Source organism: Parus major, chromosome 1 (genome assembly GCF_001522545.3).
Source record: "Parus major isolate Abel chromosome 1, Parus_major1.1, whole genome shotgun sequence".
NCBI lineage: Eukaryota > Metazoa > Chordata > Aves > Passeriformes > Paridae > Parus > Parus major.
Genome location: NC_031768.1, coordinates 14,773,493 through 14,792,768, shown reverse-complemented (window position 1 = coordinate 14,792,768; position 19,276 = coordinate 14,773,493). Strand labels below are relative to the sequence as shown.

General features: G+C 40.4%; 1 protein-coding gene across 1 annotated transcript in view; it reads right to left on the bottom strand.

Annotated features, from left to right (window-relative positions):
• Positions 1–9,667, bottom strand: part of MAP7D2 (MAP7 domain containing 2) — an 82,725-nt gene extending 73,058 nt beyond the window's left edge. Inside the window, exon 1 of the mRNA XM_015640061.3 lies at positions 9,568–9,667. Within this exon, the coding sequence (XP_015495547.1) occupies positions 9,568–9,610 (43 nt within the window). The 5' untranslated portion in view covers positions 9,611–9,667. The remainder of the gene's footprint in view (positions 1–9,567) is intronic.
• Positions 9,668–19,276: the final 9,609 nt, after the last annotated feature.

Below are 19,276 nucleotides of genomic sequence, written 5' to 3'. Positions count from 1 at the left end.
AAATTCCCAAAGACCCCAAACTGCATACTCAAAGAATGTCACCTCTAGCTCCACCTAGAAATAAATATGTATATGTATTTATTTCAGTGCTCCTCAATAAAAGCACTTGGCATCTGTCAGACAATGATGAAATTACTTTTTTTTACTGAAGGACACCCCAAAAAACAAAATTTGGTTTATTCTGTCAAGGCACAAAGTAATGGACTAGACTACACAGCTGGAAACAGATAGGGGTAGCTGAATGCTTTCAAATCTAAAACACAGGCATTAAAGCCAGCTTTTAGCTACTGAGCAGTTTTCCATATTCCTTTAAGAATTTTCTTTCTTGGGGCTTTTTAGTTGTACAAATTTATGAATGACTGGATAATATGATCAGCTTAAAACACTGCTCCTCAGAATCAGATCCAACAGTTCTCAACCACTGGGGGATGAAGGTCAGAATAGGAAAATTACATCTTCCAAGTACTACTTTATACCATGGAAATTTTGACCAGAATTTCTCAATATGTGTGCATCACATATACCTGGATTCATTTCAGTGCAGAATAGCCATTAGCAAACCATCTTAAAGACTTTTTCCCTCTATTTCTTCACATCTGTAACTTAAGGAAGTATATCACACTGCAAGACATTAACCAAGAGCTGCTGTGAAGACTAGGGAAACACTCCTCAACCTATTTGTTTTTGTTACCTTTGATTTTCAAAGAGCTCTTTGATATGGTGATTCTCCATTTCTGAGCAGTAATGCCTGAAGCAGAGGTTAAATAACATGGAATTATTCTCTTCTCCTTTCCACCTTTTTGCTATTCATGGTCTCTTTGCCTCCCCTGCAGCTGCCACAAGAATAATTTCAGAGCTACTTCAGCCCTCTGGGGTGTCACTGCAGGAGGCAGGTGGGCTGGTGAGAGGTCAGTTCCTGCTGAAGCCCATCTGATAGGCCCAGTGTCCTCCATCACACTTTTCCTCCACTCCTGAGGCTAAATGAAATGGAGGGAGCTCTGCTGGGGCACCAAGGGCAAGAATTACTGTATGGCGTGTAATTAATTATGAAACTGGAGCAAGAAACAGACTACAGCATGGGAATATGTACATATGGAAGACATAGCCAAGTCTTCTGGATACATCTCTAAGTCCTGTAACCATAATATGAGGGACTCTAGGAAGCATACTGGATGCTTGCTGTGATCTTACACCCCACCATCAGTGCCTTTTTCTAGGCACCAGGCAGGACAGCAGTGAGAGAGATGCTGTTTGTCTCACTAAAGTGGCCACCCTTAACACCTTGTAGGCAGGAGCGAGCAGATGAGAATAGGGAAGGAAGAAAACACCATTAGAGAGAGAAACAAAAAGCCAACTTCTAAAATCTTTAAGAGTTATCCTAGTAGGGTATCATTTTATAAATAGCACAGATGCACCATTATCATCAAGTAGGCACCAGAAGCTCTATGCAGTGCAGGGGTTTTCATCAACAGAGAATTTAGTGATCTTCCAGGAACGTCACTGTCCTATTTTAAACACCTTTTTGGTTGCTACATGGCCTGTAAACTTGTCACTATGCTTTAGGGAGAACTCACTACAAGGAGGTTGCATGAAGACTTGCATTATAGTACTCAGTTCACCTTCAGCACTTCAAACAGACCAGTCATGACAAAAATTGGATCTGAAAGCAGTGTAACGTGACTTTCAGTTCCATTCACGCATGATTTGGACAACTACATCACCGATTAAATATATTAAAATTCAAAGATAGGCTACATACTCTTTCCATGACATCTGTTGGCTACATGAGACTTAAAGGAAGACTGAATAAAGGCAGTGACTCTGTTATAAGAGCAGATTACAAAAACCTCAGAGGCAAAAAAAAAATCCAACCCAAAGCAGGGAAAACATACTGCAAGGCATGGAAGAGATGCAAAACTGCCCATAGAATATGAAAATTATTATGAAAACCAAGCTATTTTCATTATCTGTAAATGCCTCAATCTGTGCAGTTATTTCTGTTTCAAATTTTCAGTTCTTTTAACTTCATAATGCCATAAAAAAGCAACCTTTCTCCATAACACTTTCTCTAAACCATTTCTTCCCTATGCAGCACTCAAACATTTTCATTCAGTGCCATAACCTGGCCTCAACAAGCCATGAAACACATCCTGGCTTGCAATACAGCATCCACATCCAGAACCTCATCAAAAACTCATTAGTGCCAACTGAAGGTCACCCTCTTGTTTCACTGCACCATTAAAACCACTTCCTCTGACTATTGAAAAGTGCCATGTTTACTTGTAACCACAGCACTTAGCACCACTAAACCCAGGAAACAATGGAAATACTTACATCTATTAATAGACCATTAAGCACATGGGAAAAATATGCCCTGTGGCTGATGCATGGTATCAGAAGTCAAGACACTAGCATGAAAGTAAAGCCCTACTCTCTCCTTTCCCCTCAGGAGAGGGAAAGGAGAACTAGCTCATCTACCATTTATTTTTGGAAGCTGTAATTTGCTCACTGTTTATCAACATTTTAAGAGGCCCAACAGCACATTCCAGTCTTCTCTCCCTGAGGTCTCTTTCTCCTGACACAGAGTGGGTCTGCACACACACACACAGGTGCCATATTCAACACAACCAAGAGAATGAAAACTGGCAAGATGCAGGCAAGTCACCAGCAAAAGGAAAAGGAAAGCGCTTCCCATTTGTTGATACCACCCTTCCAAGGGAAGGGAAACTAAACCCTTAACATAAAATATGTAAAAATCACAGTAATGATATGTGGATAAATAGTTCAATATTGTCCTATTTTCCCTTTTGAGGCAAAGGAAAGACCTTTCTTGGGTGATGTGTCATACAGCAAATTTCAGAGCATAAAAAAATATTTTTTTTACATGACTGGAGTTTTTTCAAAATTAAGTTTATTTTACTCCCAATATATTTAGATATTAAAAGTTTATTCCAACTCAACCAATCAAGGCCAGTTTATTCAAAGTGAGGTATTCTTCCAGCTCTCACTTCATCTATTGCTTAAGTGAGAAGGCAGCAGAGCTCTGCCCGGACCCCTCCAGCACTCCTGTTGTGGCTACAAATCCAGGCATGCCACGGCACCTTTAGAAAGTTTGTATCGTTCCCTTTTGATAGTAGCCACATGAAGAATTTCGGTATTCCACACCCACAAGCAAAATTAATTTCAAACTATAAATATTTGAATGAGCATTTTTCTGAAATAAAGCAGAGCCTTGATGGCTTCTGCTTGGCATGAGACAAGTAATTTGATAATTCATATGGACTGAATTGGGCAAGACGTACTTGCAGATCTTCCTAAGTGAAACAAAACCACAATGCATCCTCCAGCATCTGGCATCGAAACAGACAAAACTGTAATAACTATAGTAGTCTTACTACTATTTAATTGAAGATTGTTTGAAATGCTTTTACAGTGGCATCCACAAACTGGTATATGGTATCATGTATTTTTATCTAACACACCCATTCCCATCATATCAAAATCTCAGGTAGAAGTGATAAATTCTCATTCGTTTTATTTATCAAAATCACTACTAGGAAAAAGAAGTATCTAAGAGAAACTATTCAACAAGGAAAACCAGATTTATGAAGCTTCATATAATGTCTTCTAAACTGGTTGAATGCACAACACACCTGCAACTGTGGTAAGGTTTTGGGGCATAAAATCTATTTTCCTTTTGGTGCAAGCAGATGTATTACTATGCACAAAGCCAAACAAGGCACCTGGCTCTGGCATGAAGTAACTGTGCAGAAGACACCCCAGACTAAAATGCTCATCATATTGCACCAAGTTAATACATGTTCCATTGACTGGTCCTCTTGGAAGGCAAATGCAAGCACATAGGAGGAATACAAAATATAGAATTACTACTGAAGGGGTTGACTTCAAAACCTTGGACGATTTCATCTATTTTTGTACTCAAAATGCAGAAAAGTGAGAGTTTCCAGATTTCTCACAAACCAGAAAAAAAGGATCTCAATGTCCAACACTGCATCAAATGTGTATTTACTCCCATAAGGAAAAACAGCTCAAAAAGTTAAATATTGTTTCCTGTGCATCATATAATCTCTGTTGTTAAATCATTAGAAGAAATTGAGTTCAACATTGTTTTTCCAACTGGTCCAATCAAAAAGCACATACATGTAACACTGGAACACAAAAAGTTGCATTTTACACTTTGTAAAGGAATGAATTTAACAAAAGTAAAATATTAATATGAGAAGTTTGCTACTAGCATCTTTATGCCAAGGAAAGTAACATGAAAACACTGAAAAAAAAAGGTTTGGCACAAAGAGAAAAACAGTTTAAAGCAAGCTCACACCTAAGCAAACAGCTACCAGAACACAACTGTGCAAACCCTCCCCAACATCCCCTTCTATTCATCATTGCTTTGGACCCTCTCACTGAAAAGCTGTTAAAAAAACCAAATTGCTGTGTAAATGAAGTTTATGCAAAGATCGCAGAAATGCTGTATCAATCTCAGCAAAGTAGACATTTGTCTGCAGCACCTCAATACTACAAGAAAAATCAGCTCCCCCTTGATCAAAGGAAAGCAGACACAAACACATGAAAGAAGTAGCAAAAACCTTCAGATATTCAAGCACAAAAGTGAAATTGACGTCCCAGAATTTAGGGCAAAACAGTTTGATCTTGCATTTGGCAAACAAAGATGACGCGCACACAAATTATACATGAAATGAAAAGAAGCACAACACTTCACAAAACTTCAGATCACAGAGGGCATAGATATTAAATAGTTATGGGAAAGTGTAACTACTGTGGATAATGCATTTAAGAGTTACAAGAAGAAAATTTAGAAAACTAAGAATGTGACCAACAAGCATTTGAATATATTAGTTCATTACAACTGCAAAAAGCCTGAAATGTCCATGCATTATGTATGTACATACACAGAGGACAACTCAAAGCCAAAAGTAATTCCATATGAAACATCTGGATTACTATTTAACTACAATAAGAACTACTTTACTAAGACTCGTCCAAGATTCAGACCCACAGAGAGTGTTAGGGTTTTAGGATCTTGACAGCTTCATGACACAAATGAAGAAAAAAAATAGTGTATTATTTGAATAACAAAGTCTGTCAGATGCATTACAGTCTTTTAAACAACATAACAATAATCTTGAGGCATTTTTTCCCCATTTTAATGGTTAGATAGATTTCCATTTGTGAAACCCTCTTATCTCTTATCGTTACACAGCGACACATCATCATCATTAATCATTGTGAAGATAAGACACAGTGAAAGGTATTTCTAAATAGCCTGAACTCAGTCCAGGGTAATGTGACAACCCAAGATTTCAAGTAATCTTTTCACTGGGAAAGCTGCTTGAACACAAGTATAATGGGAAAACTGATACATACCATGTTCCTACAAGCACTAATTCCAGGCATAAGAAATACACCCATAATATACCAAGTTGTGATGAAAATACCAAACACAAGTCAATTTCAGCAAAATAACTCAGAAATTATGTAAAATGACCTAAAACAGGCAGATTAAAATAAACCCTATTACAGTAGTGAACTTTGGGTTTGATTTCTCTAATAATCTTAGCTAAGCATTACTCCTTCCACCATTTAAGCATATTAATCAGATTTTCCCTCTCAACCAGTAGAAGTCCACAAGAAAGTAAAATCTGAGTAATACAAGTAACTAAACACAGCTAGCATTCCCAAAATTTGCATTAGCTGCCTGATCAGCTTCATCTCTCTCCAACCTGTACAGTCCAGTTATTTATAAAAATTCCATAAAACAGTATCTTAAAAAAACCCAAAAAAGCATTATATAAATTGATGCAGAATCTAAACTGAGGATTACTGCTTCTGAGATCTGCTCAACAGCTTGAGCCAGTCACAAACAAAGGGCTGGAAGCTGCAATGCCCTATCAGAGAGCTGGTGCAAAAACCTGATTTCATGAGGAGTGGTCAAGATAACCAAAAGAGAAGAACCAAACAAGCTACTCAATAATCCTGACACTGGGACTTTCCTGCAAAAGTGAAACACACAAAAAGGAAATAAGATGGTTTTTCCCAGTCATCTGAGTAGTCCAGAACTGAACAGAATTTAAAGCCTTGCTCTGTAGCCTTAGAAAGCATTTGTAGAGAGAATGACAGACATAAGTTTTTAAAGAATTTCCCCTGTCAGTTTTGGTCCACATAAATTGAACGACTGATAACCAAGAAAGTTACAACTGTGTTTTATTTATTCATGAGACTTAAAAAAACCTTCCTACTTAAATCTTCATACAGCCTCATCACACAGGATATATAGTTTCATTTACATTAAATATATGCATGTTTCTTCAATTAGCACAACTAGAAATAATTACCTAATGTTAAAAAAAGTATTCCTGATGCCTTTCCACTGCTATGGATACACCAGCCACCAAAGCAAATGGAGGTATGCGACACTATACAATGCTGTCCTATAAATACTGAAGTTTTCAGATGCTTTACTTTCCTAACCTGTGCATTTCAGGTGATATACCTTCCTTTTACTTCTGCAGTCTTGGAATTCAAAGCCAAGAAATTTTTCTTCACTGCAGTTTAATGAACTTTATTGGAAAGTGGCTTGACTTTTTCTTTTTTAAGGACAAAGCCAATGTTACAATACTTTAAATACCAAAACAGTAACCTTGAGAGGATGTAGTGTATTAAACTGCGCTGAACTAAAGCAAATACCTGCAAATGGTAACATCACATGAAAAGCAGCACACAAATTAACCTTGGGGATAAACAACCTTGAGTGTCTATATATGAGAGAAAACAGTACAGTACAAAAAGAGGAGTGTAAGTGCACATTTGTTTAAATCATTTTGGGCTATAAGAAATCACTTGGAAAAGCAATGAGATCACGAAGAAAATCCCACACAGTATTTTTAAAGGAATCCACACATTCATTCCTTTCACACAAACTGGTTTTGTGATGTACAGTCTAATATGGCACAACACATCATCTTTTCTCTTAAATTCTTTTAGGCATGGTCACATTTTCTCCAAGGAAAAAACCCCAAACAACCAACAAACACATTTTACTCTGAAAATCCAAGTGTCTAGTATTTCAACTTCCTAGCACATACATTAAGCAAATCTTACTAGGCAGTAAAAAGGAAAATGAGAGATTCAATACCAAGCCATTTGTCCTTCAAATGCTCTTTAGTCTTTACTTTTACCATAGACAGCAGCAGCAATAATGCCTACATTTTGGTCACCTAGCACTCTCCCTGACAAAAAAAAAAGTCCTACAGTGTCAGGCTATTGTTTGCCTCATACCTTTGATTTTTGACAGAGGAATATAATTGAGCTCTGCAAATACTTTTTTGTGCCACATAACTTTGCTCCTTGCTTGCAGAATTATAAAAAATTTAACAACATTCTATCCCCTAGTAGTCAACAGATGCAAAAAATTTCCCTTACTGCAGGCTTGTTTGTTACAGTTTGGTCTGGGCAGACAGTCTGAAATGCTTCACTTGCACTGCCATCCTAGCAACTCCCCCAGCACTGGAGGATCCTATGGATCAAAACTCAGATGCTGCCAAAGAACTACAAAGTTTGGGAAGAGGAACAGTGGCTACAGTCACTGCTTTTTGTTGGGGCAGCACCCTTTTGAGGGACAACACTGTGAGAAGGAGCATTTTACTCTGGAAGAGATACATAAGATTCTTCCTATCCCTATGACCAAAACAAGGACTCCAGGACCAAGACATACATACAAACATAAATCATTTCCACATCTACATTAATGATTCACATTAGTAGCTGTTGTAGTTGTTACAAAATTGGCAGGTCCCACAAAAAAGAGCCTCACTCTCTGCTGCAGGAGATCCAAATCCCATCCACAGTGCTATCTGTAACACCACACATAGACAATCTTTTACACCACATCACGTATTATCTTCTAGCAGACAATTCAAATAACAAATTTGGCCAAGACCACTCTATACTGCCTTCCTTGGGCATTAGTGTTCAAATGCCAGTGCTTGACCTCAAGTAATAAGATGTCTGTGCCTGTCCATGCCCTACAACACATGACCCATTTGATACAATCTTTAATTATAGTACATCCTATCTTTTCTATGGATTCCAAATCTCATATAGGATAAAAAATGGATTATATACTGGTCAATATAAGGAGTGAAGGTTTTTTGCAACATTTGCTTCTGAAGTTAAAATATATAAACTAAAAAAAAAAGCAAAAAAAAGAAGAGTGCAAGTGAATATTGGGAAGAATTCTTTATGCTTTAGAAAAAGAGGTGGAAAAAAAAACCCTCACAAATATGAATTCTGAGCACTAATTTCCTCCCATCTTCCATGTGAAATTCTAAAAAATGGAGACCTAAGCCCTAGAAGTGCCTGACTGCTCAACAGCAACAACCTTACAGCAAAAGCTGCAGCTGCTGAGCATGTGGAAAAGGGTGAGGAACTGCAAACACAGGTGTTCCCAGCTCCTTGCACTGCTTTACCTCAGAGTCAAAGTCTCAGATTCCCACTCCATAAATTTGGGAAACTAATCCTTTTTTTATCTCCCAAAGCAATTGCAAAGCTACTTTTAGTCACTGCAGTGGCTTAGAACAAACGGGGAAATTAATTCCCTCTTATGCACCAGGTTTAGATGGTTTACCATCCACAAAGCAGAGGCTCCATACCAGATAATCAAGGTAAAAGTGTAATGAGCACCTACATAACACCTTAATCAGGGCTCATCTCATACTCGAGCCCAGAGGAGGTGAAGAAGGCGCAGCCAGACCCACCCTAACACCTACATGCGAAGCCAAGAGCCAAGGTCACGACCACCAGCCTCGGCTCCAACACATCACGGTGCTGGAAGAATTGATCCCATGCCAGTGCTGCTCTTACACATACAGCACAGCAGCCTCCTCCACATCTCACGCACCCTTTTCAACCTCGGAAATTAAAAGTTATGTTCGCCGAGCAGCGAGGAGAGACCTTAACCAGGAGCCGTACCTATACAAGGGCTCTCCGTGCGGTGTTCACGCCCGATACCCGCCCAACCAGTTTGCTGCCCGGGCTGGGCAGCACCGGCACAGGCAGGCCCAGGCACCGCTGAGGACGAGGTTTACAAATCTCTGCCTCCCCGCTCAGCACTTCGGGGCACAGCCGCGCTGCCGCCCGCCCGCCCCGGCAGCACCGCCCGCGGCCGGGGAAATCGCGGCGGCACAAAAGCCGCCTCATGCAAACACCTCCCGCACCACAAAGGGCAAGGACGGGGCTCCCCGGGAGCCGCGGGCGGGATCCGCTCCGTGTCCTCTCGGGAGCGGCCGCCCGGCGCCGGCACCGCCGCGGCTCCCGCCGGCAGCGGCCGCCCCATCCCTCCGAGATGGCGGCCGGACCCGGCGGCACCTGCCAGGGAGCGACCCCCGCCTGCCCCGTCGCCGGGGCTCGGGCAGCGCCGACCCCGGTTGGCGAGGCACGGGACGGGACGGCGCCGAGGGAAGCCGCGGGATGCGGGCGGGGGAGCCGCCGTCCCCCGGCACCTCGTGGGGCCGCAGCCCCAGCCCTTACCTGCGGGCCGCGGGTGGTTGCGCGCAGCCCCCGGCTCCGCCATCTTCCCCGCCGGTGCCGCCGCGTCCCGCCGGGGCCGGCTGGGCTGGCTGAGCCCGCGGCCGCCGCACAGGCGCAGTGCCCGCCCCGGCACCTGACGGGTGGCGAGGGGAGGGGCGGGGCGGGACGCGGCCGGGCCCTCACGGCGGGGCGGGCCCGGTGCTCAGGTGGGGCCGCGCCCCGCCCTCAGCGCTCCGGCTGCGGGGCTGCGCTCGGGCGGGGGCACGGCCGAGCGGCGCTTTGGTGCCCGGGCGCGTTCGGTCGGGTTATCCCCGACTGCCGAACAACGAGCGCTCTCCGGCTTTCCGGGCGGATCCGGCCGTTCTCCAGGGATTTTCCATCCAGGTGTTTGCGTCGGCTGTTTGCAGCCACGTGCGGCCTGGGATGAATCGATGGCACCGGGGAAAGGCACAGCCTGTCCTTCCCATCCGGCTGCGGTTGCGGTTCCCTGCGGGCTGGCCCTGCAGTGGCAGGACCACTTTGTACTCGGTTTTAGAAGGGGAAAAATTAACATGGTTTTTGTGTCTTCTCATCACTCGCATACTAGTGGTTGAACTGCCCTTCCCGAAATTTTAACACACACCTCGTATATTTCTTTTGCTCTCCCATTACTGGTTTTGCTGTTTCCGTGCTGGGACACAGCAGTGCTGCGGGAGCGCACACGGCTGTCCCAGGGCTTACGGCTTTGGGACAGCTCCTGCTCAAAACGTTGCCAGAACTGGTGTTAGATGCCAAACACCGTATTGACCCATCTTCACTGACAATTTACCAAAATTTAAATGTAAGATATATTTAATCCTTCCACTTTTCATTCTTAATCCCTTTGTTTTCTTCTTTTTGTCAAGCAGTTTTATTACCTTTATATTATTTACCTGAAAGTACAGACATAGTATGAGAGGAAAGAGGACAGCATTTACTTTGGTATTCCTGATGTGTGTCCTAGTAAATCACTATTTCCTAAGAGGCAATTATCCTGTTGGGGTGCTGGGCAACAATTCTTCCATCTACACATTCAAGTGGTGTTCTCATGTTTGGGTTCATACACCTCAATAAAATTTTAACTACACAGATTTAGGGTTTCTGTAGTATGTAGTTCTGCATATAGTAATAATTATTCCTAATGTTGCTTTATCAATGAAATACTTAATTTTCATTGTTTATAACTCTGCTAAATTAAAAAAATGTCAAATTATGTTTTCATTTCAGCTGTTTCTCCTGCTAACCCTACATCAAGGGACTTTACTTTAGATTTAACTGTCTGAAGATTAATTTGCACAGATTTGGTCACACAAAAGAAATACCTCACCTGTTTTACTGTAGCTGTCTCTCCTAATTTCCAGGGGCTCCTTTGGCAACAAAACCAAAAGAAGGAAGAATCTCCTGTAATGTTAATTAATCTTTAGCCTACTGGTGTCTGATGAACACATGGGAAAGAACAGCTGGTCTCAGTGCAAGATACATGGGCTTAGTGATGAGGAAAAGGTAACAGAGAAGATGAATTTCCAGGACTGGAAAATAGGACAGCAAAGAATGGATTTGGAGCATGAAAAGATGGAGGATTATGGCCAGACATTGGAGAGAGGTATGAGGGTATCCACAGGGAGGGTATTCAGGCAGTAGCCAGTGGCTGAGAGGGATGGATGGGGGCCCTGGAGAATCTGCCCCAAGGAACATAAGCCCAACAATGTTGGCTCTTGAATGGTCATGAAGCCCATAAGCACAGTATGTTACACAGAGAAATAAGTGTTCTCCTGCAACTGTAATTTCCTCTGATAGCTGATTCACAGAATTCAGGCTGGGAGTCATGCAGTGGGGAAAAAAAAAATAGATATTTTAAAGAAAACTTAAGGAAACTATATGGAAAACATGAAAGCTCCAAAGACAAAGCCCTCCCCTACAGTATTGTATATTGTTTGTGATATGAATCAGTTTTTAAATTACCTTTGCAGAGTGTTTTTTTCCCACAAGACTCCTGCCTCATTCAATACAGGGATGTATTTAATTAATGTATAGTTCTTCCGTTTCTCTTCATTTTCATCATGTAAAGTGGAATCTTTCATGTCATATTCTCTGTGCATTCTTCAAACCCTGCCTTGAAGGCAGGTTAATTAATTTCCATGATGACTTTCCTGTGGTAATCTCATAAGTCCTTCAAAACATTCATAAATTTAACTTTGTAACAGCCTTCTAAGTTGAAGTAGTACTAGTATCATATTTTCCACACAGGGAAGAGCTAAAGGAAGGTGCTGTGTCTGGAGTTGTCTGTAGTGGTTTGTTAATTCTTTTATGTTGTGGAGGCTGGCAGGTTGTTTTAAAGAAGGGAATAGTGGATTTAATGCAGTGTGCATCCACCAACATCTCAGAAACAAGAGCGTAACTGTTCTTGCTCATGTTTGACTCTAAATACTTCATAGCTCTTTAAGCACTAAATGTAGTGGGTTACTTAAAATCTACAAAGCTTTGGTATGCACTTACACCTGGGAGTCAGGAACTAATTGCAGGCATGTCTGTGTATCCTTCTTTATGACAGATAGAGGAACTCTGGGATGTTTTTTAATATTCAATCTTTAAAAGGGAAGTTATGAACACTTTAATTTTGCCATACTTCATAGAACAAGACTATTTTTTTGACTATATAGCAGCAAGAGGGGCCTTCCCAGCTGTGGTGGGACTACAGCCCGTGTTTGCATGCTTAAAACTGGAGGTGTCACCATGTTCCTCCCTAACTCTCCACAGCCCACCTTCCTTTAATGTCCCTTCCCATCAGCAGAAGGAAAGCGTCCTAGAGGTTGCACATCACCAGGAGCAATGGGAGGGTCCATTTTTGAGTGATAGGGGAAGGATTACACAACTTTTACACAGTCCTATAGCCTTTGGTTGCTGGGGGATGGGATTGGGAAGTTTCTCCTCACTTCCTGGGCCAGGAGTATGAATTATCACATAGGGCAATGGGACAGCAGGGAGAAGATGTTTGCTTGCTGGGCATTGCCAGTCTCTGATCAGTAGCTCTCTGGCATGAACTATAAAGCAGTGCAGGAATTTTCCCAACACAGAACTCAATCTCTGTAAGGAACATCACATTGAGCACTCCGTTTGGGAAAGTGTTTATTGCAGACACTTTGGTTATTCTGCTTTCTTCATCTGAAGCCAAGTTTGTCCTGCTATGAATGAAGCTCTGGTAACACTTGTTCTAGAATGTTGTATTTTGAAGCATTGTTCTTTTAAGGTGTTTTGTGCACTGTTAAAATCAACACCACTTTGGATTTATTTTGTGGAAAACATTTTTCCTCTCTTACCACACATTTTCAAGAGATGCTGTGTTTAAACAGGTCTGTGCAAAGGAGCTACAGTAGGTGGTGTCAGCCTACGCCTGTGAAAATCTCAGAGGTAAATTTGCAGAGAAGTAAATTCTTAAAGTCAGCTCAGGATGCAGACAGAAAAAAGCTGGAGAGACTGATAATTTTGCTACCTTAACAGACATTCAAATAAAAACTGTAAAAAGTGTAAACTAATTTTGAAAATCTTGGCTCCTTTTCTCAGTGCTTCTGAGATGGTGGTATCTATGCAACCAAAGCCATCCCACTCTAGGAATGCTTCTGAGGCAAAACAGAACAGTCAGTCCTGAGCAAACTAGCCAAATTTACAATATTACAAATCTATGTTGGTCCACAGTTTTTGCTGTATTTTGCCATTTTGAACCAATAGCCAAGAATTTGAGTGACCAGAAAAGGTAAGGCAAGTAGAATGGCTGCCTGGGCTATTTCAGTTGGAGCAACTGGCCCATGTCATGCAAACACTGCATGGAAGAGATGGCAAATCCATTTTTCCTAGGCAGTATTTGTCTGCTTTAATTTCAAAATCATCCTTCCTTTTCTGGAACTCTTAGAAGTCCAGTGCCTCATAACCTCTGGATGAAATTCAGTGCTCCAACCAAAGTATTTTTACAAGTGGTGGAAAGTCATCTGAAGAGAAGTACTCCTCTTCATCAGGTAAGTTTGTGTTCCCTGAGATAAAAAGAACATGACTCAGAAGTCAGAAAGAGTGTTTTAGCACATGTATCAGGAACCGAAGAAAGGTGGTGGATATAACTAAATATAGTTGTTCCTGATTGTTGAAATATTAACTCAACATCTTAAGCATTTCCCTAAAATAGATTACAAGGGCACATAAGACAAGGGGGAATGCCTTTAAACTGAAAGAGGGCAAGTTCAGATTAGAATTTAGGAAGAAATTCTTTATTGTGAGGGTGGTGAGGCACATGGACACATTGCCCAGAGAAGTTGTGGATGTCCTATCCCTGGAAACACTCAAGGCCAAGTTGGAAGGAGTTTTGAGCAACCCAGTCTAGTGGAAGGTGCCCCTGCTCACCACAGGGGGTTGGAGTAGATGAGCTCTGAAAGGTCTCTTCCAACTCAAACTATTCTATGGTTCTATGAAAGGGCAGAAACACTCATGGAGTAATTGTCCTCACAAGAGATGGATCTTACATAAAATCATGGGCACTGAGTCAATAAATTGAGGTGCATTGTGATAACAGAGAAAATATTTTTTCCCAGTACCTTGAAATCTTTCTATAGAACGTGTTGGTGGTAGCATTCTTGAATGTAGATACCAACAGCAAAATGGTGCTCCATTTCAAAACCACGTTTTTGTACTTCTGAAGAACTTCCACCTTTTAGTCAAAAATATTTTTATAAAAAATAGTTGAATTTGCCCAGGTGAAACAGCTTCAATTTCTGTTTGTCTCTCACTGTTTAAGAAGCCACAGATACTCACAGGCATTAAACTTTTTTAAGTTCCCTTGATTGAAGAGCAGGAACAATGTGCAACTCAGTCTGGAAAAACTTGAACTACATCTGTCTGCTTTACTTTTGTGTATCCACATATCTAAGAACTGTCATTCAGTGAGTAATATCAGCCTAGTGTTAAAATAATTTTTAGGATGAATCATAATGGATTGTTTTTTATTTGTTATTTGACATGTGAAAAGTGTATTCTTTTTCCTTCTTGTGAAAGTAGGTGTTTTTTTAACATTGTTAAATTGTTAAATCACACATCCCAATATCCTATGCCATATGTGATTTTTATACTCCCCAAATGCTTTGAACAGGGCCATATTTTCACTTGCCTCACACTTTCATTCTTTGAAGTTCAGTCATAGCTATTTGATTTGGAAAAGGTTGTCACTAACAGGGTTGATCTTCACAAAAATAAGTGAAAATACAGCAAGAGAGGAACTCTCTCATCACCTTGTCTTTTGTTATTTACTGACAGCAGAGGCATTTTAAGTCATGTGCAAACATAACTCTGTATACACACCCTGCTTTGCTGAGCATGGTAATGGGATAAACAGCAGTGGAATGCAGCACTAACCAATTTCACATTTATTGAAACTGATTTAAACTGAATATTTTGTCATCAATATTTCATTGAGAGAGTCATATATATTATTTCTTCAGTTCTCCTGTAAATAAGTCCTTAAATACTTGCCACCAAATACCAGCTACTATCCTCCAGATTCAAAATCTTGTGAGTCATGAATCTGAAGAGCTGTGTTACTAATTACTTTGCAGATTTGTGGGCAGGTATCATTGGGGAACAAGTTGGATTTTAATGAGTTTTGGATTGCTTTTGATTCTGGGATGCAATTAAAGGTTATTTACTGCAGTATTATGCAAAGAAAAGGCAAAAGCTCTGACAGATTTTCATGCTTTAAGAGGATGTGACACAGTCTTACCTTTGCTGGGAGAGGTGGGAGAAGATAGGTCTTGTTTTGGAAAGGAAGAATGTCTGCCCTGCAGCCATAGAAATATTTTTCCGTTTCTCTTCACCACCTGCTGAAGTGATTGATATTTGCCTGAAGGATTTGCAGTTATTTGTGATACTTTTGTTTAACTGCACCAGCATACTTTGCCAGGAAGTGGAATATTCTTACCCCAGCAGTACCTCAACTAAACATGCAGAGGATTATGTTATATAGGAGAGAAGCATGGAAAGGAATGTTCCTGCTTTCCATGATGTCTTCTAGATTGATAATGAACTGTTCTCAAGTTTATGGAATATCAAATCCTAAGATGTTTCTGCCCTGATTGAATGCCTAAAATAGCATTAAACTAGTTAAGTTTAGTTATCATTGAATAATAATTATACTGCATCAGATGTCGGTCAGTCAGTAGAGAATAAGTTTTTTACTTTTTTGGTTAAACTAGAGTCCCAAGTATGACAAATTCAATCACTTTGAAGAGAAGGGAAATCATGACTACCTGGGGATGCAAAACCTCTGCATCATATATAGACCAGGTAGTACAAGAAGTCATATGGTATTGAGACTACTTAACTTTGTGAGTAGCACTGCATCTGCACATCCAGACTGCCTCACAGTCACAGTGAGACCATTTGCCTGCTCCATGCTCACCATTTTCAAGTGGAAAGTGGTAAGACCAGTGCCTCAGCCTCTCTGAGCACTGTCCATAAGATAACTCTGGAAGAAACATAATAATTCTAGGAGAGAAGTACATGTGCTTTAGGTCTGCTTTCATAACTAATTTTCAATGATTTTTTAAATCATAAACATTCATGAATTTTTACCTTTTAGGAATCCATGACAGACCCAGATGCAATTTAAGAAAAACTTACTACCTGCCTAGTATAGGGAAGTAGAAATCAAATTCTGACTGCTTTTATTGAAAGAGAGAAAGAACATTGTAAAAGTTGAGCATTTTATTTACTTTTATAACCATTCTTTCATTCTTCCTTAAACTCCACAGACAAGGGTTGAGCCATGTGACTTGGCACACTCAGACACAGAGGAAGCTATGCTGGTTCCAGTGATTCTGTGGCTGCTTCAAAGCATGATAAATCAGGCTATGCCTGGAGATGGTTACAGTCTGAAGGCCTCCTGGTTATTAAAATGAGATCAATAATTTTTAAGCAAGCAATATTTGAAAAATGGTTGAGCTGAATCTGAAATCAATTAGTATAAAATATTATACTGGGCATTTTAACACAAAAGGGGAGGGTCTATTGATAAAACTTGTTCATCAAGAATGAAATGGATTTTCAGGCTGAGCTGCACTAATTTCAACACAGCTACAACAAATTACTCAGTCTGTCTCTGAAGAGAAAAATCAGTTACTTCAGTTTATAGTGTGTAAACATTTGATAAACAAAAATCCTAACTAGATACTCTAAAATGATAACTTCAAGGAATATGATGGAGATGCATTTAGACAGTTGTCATGTGTTTAAAATCTGAATAAACATCAGATATTAATCAAACATTAGCCTACCTTAATTTCAGAGGTTAAAGATGACTCTCACGAACAATTAAGCATCCATACTCTGCCTCCCTGCCAATCCAATCATGGAACATGCTGCTTCCTCTAGATCTGAATTTTATAGGAATTACAACTCAGGAAATACTGTATATACTATAAACCTCTGTAGCCAACAAAAAAAAAAAAAAAAAAAAAAAAAAAAAGGGTTAATTGCTAGTTATTGAATAAAAATAGGCACGAGAGACCCTGTGGAAACAGTGTTGAGGAAGGTCCCAAATGCATAATGCTGTTTTTATAGCCATTTTGTGTATTTCCTGAATTTTAGCTCTTTAGCTTTCCTTCTCCCCTCATTGAAAATCAGAAGTACAACTAGCATGTATTTTCTAAATTCCCTCTTTTATATATGTCTACTGCCTATTAGAATGTTCAAAGTTTAATTTATTTATGAGAGAAGTTTTTCACTCAGTCTTCAAGCTCAATTTGAAGATACAACCTGATGCAACTACCACAATTAATTGGGGAAAATTATGATGGTGAAAACCAGTGTTTCTATTCAATGAGAAATCTGATGTTCAGAATTTCTTTTTATTTCAAATCAAAGTAATGGAAATTACTTTTTTGTAATTAAAAATATTTAATAATTCTACAAATTTCTTCTAAAAATATGAAAACTATGGCAAAGTTTTCATAGCACTCTAGCATATCTTCTCACTGCAGTGTCTGTTAGCATGTTTAAGAATAGGTCTTAAAGTGTTATATCTCCATATTTATAGAGGAACTAAAGATACTAATTTTTTTTCCAATTGGCACGACAGACATCGATGCCCCTGTCTAAATCCCACTCCTAGGCTCTCTTGGATACTGCAGGCTCTCTGATACTTCAATATAGTACCATATTTTTTCTAACTTTTTCTAAACTATCTTTACTTAAACATGACTTCTGCTATTCACAGCATCCCTTTTCTTTCTCTGAAATCATTAATGTATGTTTCATCGTCTCTTTTTTTCTCCTCCATCTTTCCTAAATTATGCACGTAACTCCGTCCTATTATTCCAGCCACACTTGCTAATCCTCCACAGGTATCTGTGTTAGCTAGTTGTGCATTCTCACACAATAGTTTTGGATCCTCTGTTTTGTTTTACCAATCCAATATCTTATGCTGGCCACCACTAATTTTTAGCCAGCAGTTTCCCACTCCATATATCAGTACTGGCACTTTCATTCCTCTGACCTTTTGATATTCCTTTCTTACTACATTATCATCATGCAGATTACACAAACCTTTCCCAGCTTTGTTCCCTACTTTAAAATTTAAGCTTTTTATCAATCAAATTAGCCTTGATCCCAATCCAGACCTCAAACTACTCCGTGTGTGCTTGCATGTATGATCCTCTTCCAAGTATGTTTCCCAATGGCAGACCAACCCTAAGCCTTCCTACAGGCTGTCTGTTGGTCTTCACCATAAAGTTGCACCTTCCTTCTAAATCTTTAAAAAACAAAAGAATTCCACTCCATTTTTATTGATATTGTATTATTCATATTTAACTGGGTTATAACTTCAGACATTTTTTCCATGTCTTCCTGCTAGCCACCAATTGCTTCTGCAATTGGAACAATTTTTCCATGTTCGTTCATAAGTCTTGACCTACTGGAACAAAAGTGTACAAGAGTCAGAATGACCATCTCTTCTATGTGATTTAGATTAGCCAAACTAAAAAAAAAGCCCTAAGTAAATCGCTACCACTTGACAGACAAAAAAACACCCACAGTATGAGGCACTTAGTGTCAAAATCAGAAATGCCAAAGCCCAGCTGGAGCTGAGACTGCCACAGGGCACTGGTTGGAACAAAGCAGATTTTGGAGATTGCTAATTGGAAAAGCAAGTTCTGGGAAAATGGATTTCTACTGACAGAGGCCCCTTGTGACAACAGGTATTGACAAAAGAGCTGATGAACTCAGTGCCTTTTTTCTGCCTCTGCCTTCAGAGCCAAAGCCAGCTCCTCAACTCCTGCCTGTACAGACACATCTCGGGAGGGAATTGGGCAGTGGAGGAGCAAGAGGTTAGAGAAGCTCCATATATTCAGGTCCACTGGGCTGGATGGGAATCACCCCAGGCTTACTGGGAGACCTGGTGGGGTTGACTGTGAAGCCACTATCAGTCCTCATCCTTAATAATAGGCAAGAAGGAAGATGGGAGTCATAGAATCACAGGATGGTTTGGGTTGGAAGGGGTTGAGGATTGGAGTTGCTCTCTGGATGGGCCAGTCAGCCACATCTCTGTCAATGGTAAGATCAGGGAAACCATAATCAGTGGAGTCAGCCCAGGAAGGCAAACCGTGTTTGATCTGCTGAGTGCCTGCAGTGATGAAATGTCTGGCCCTGTGGACAAGGG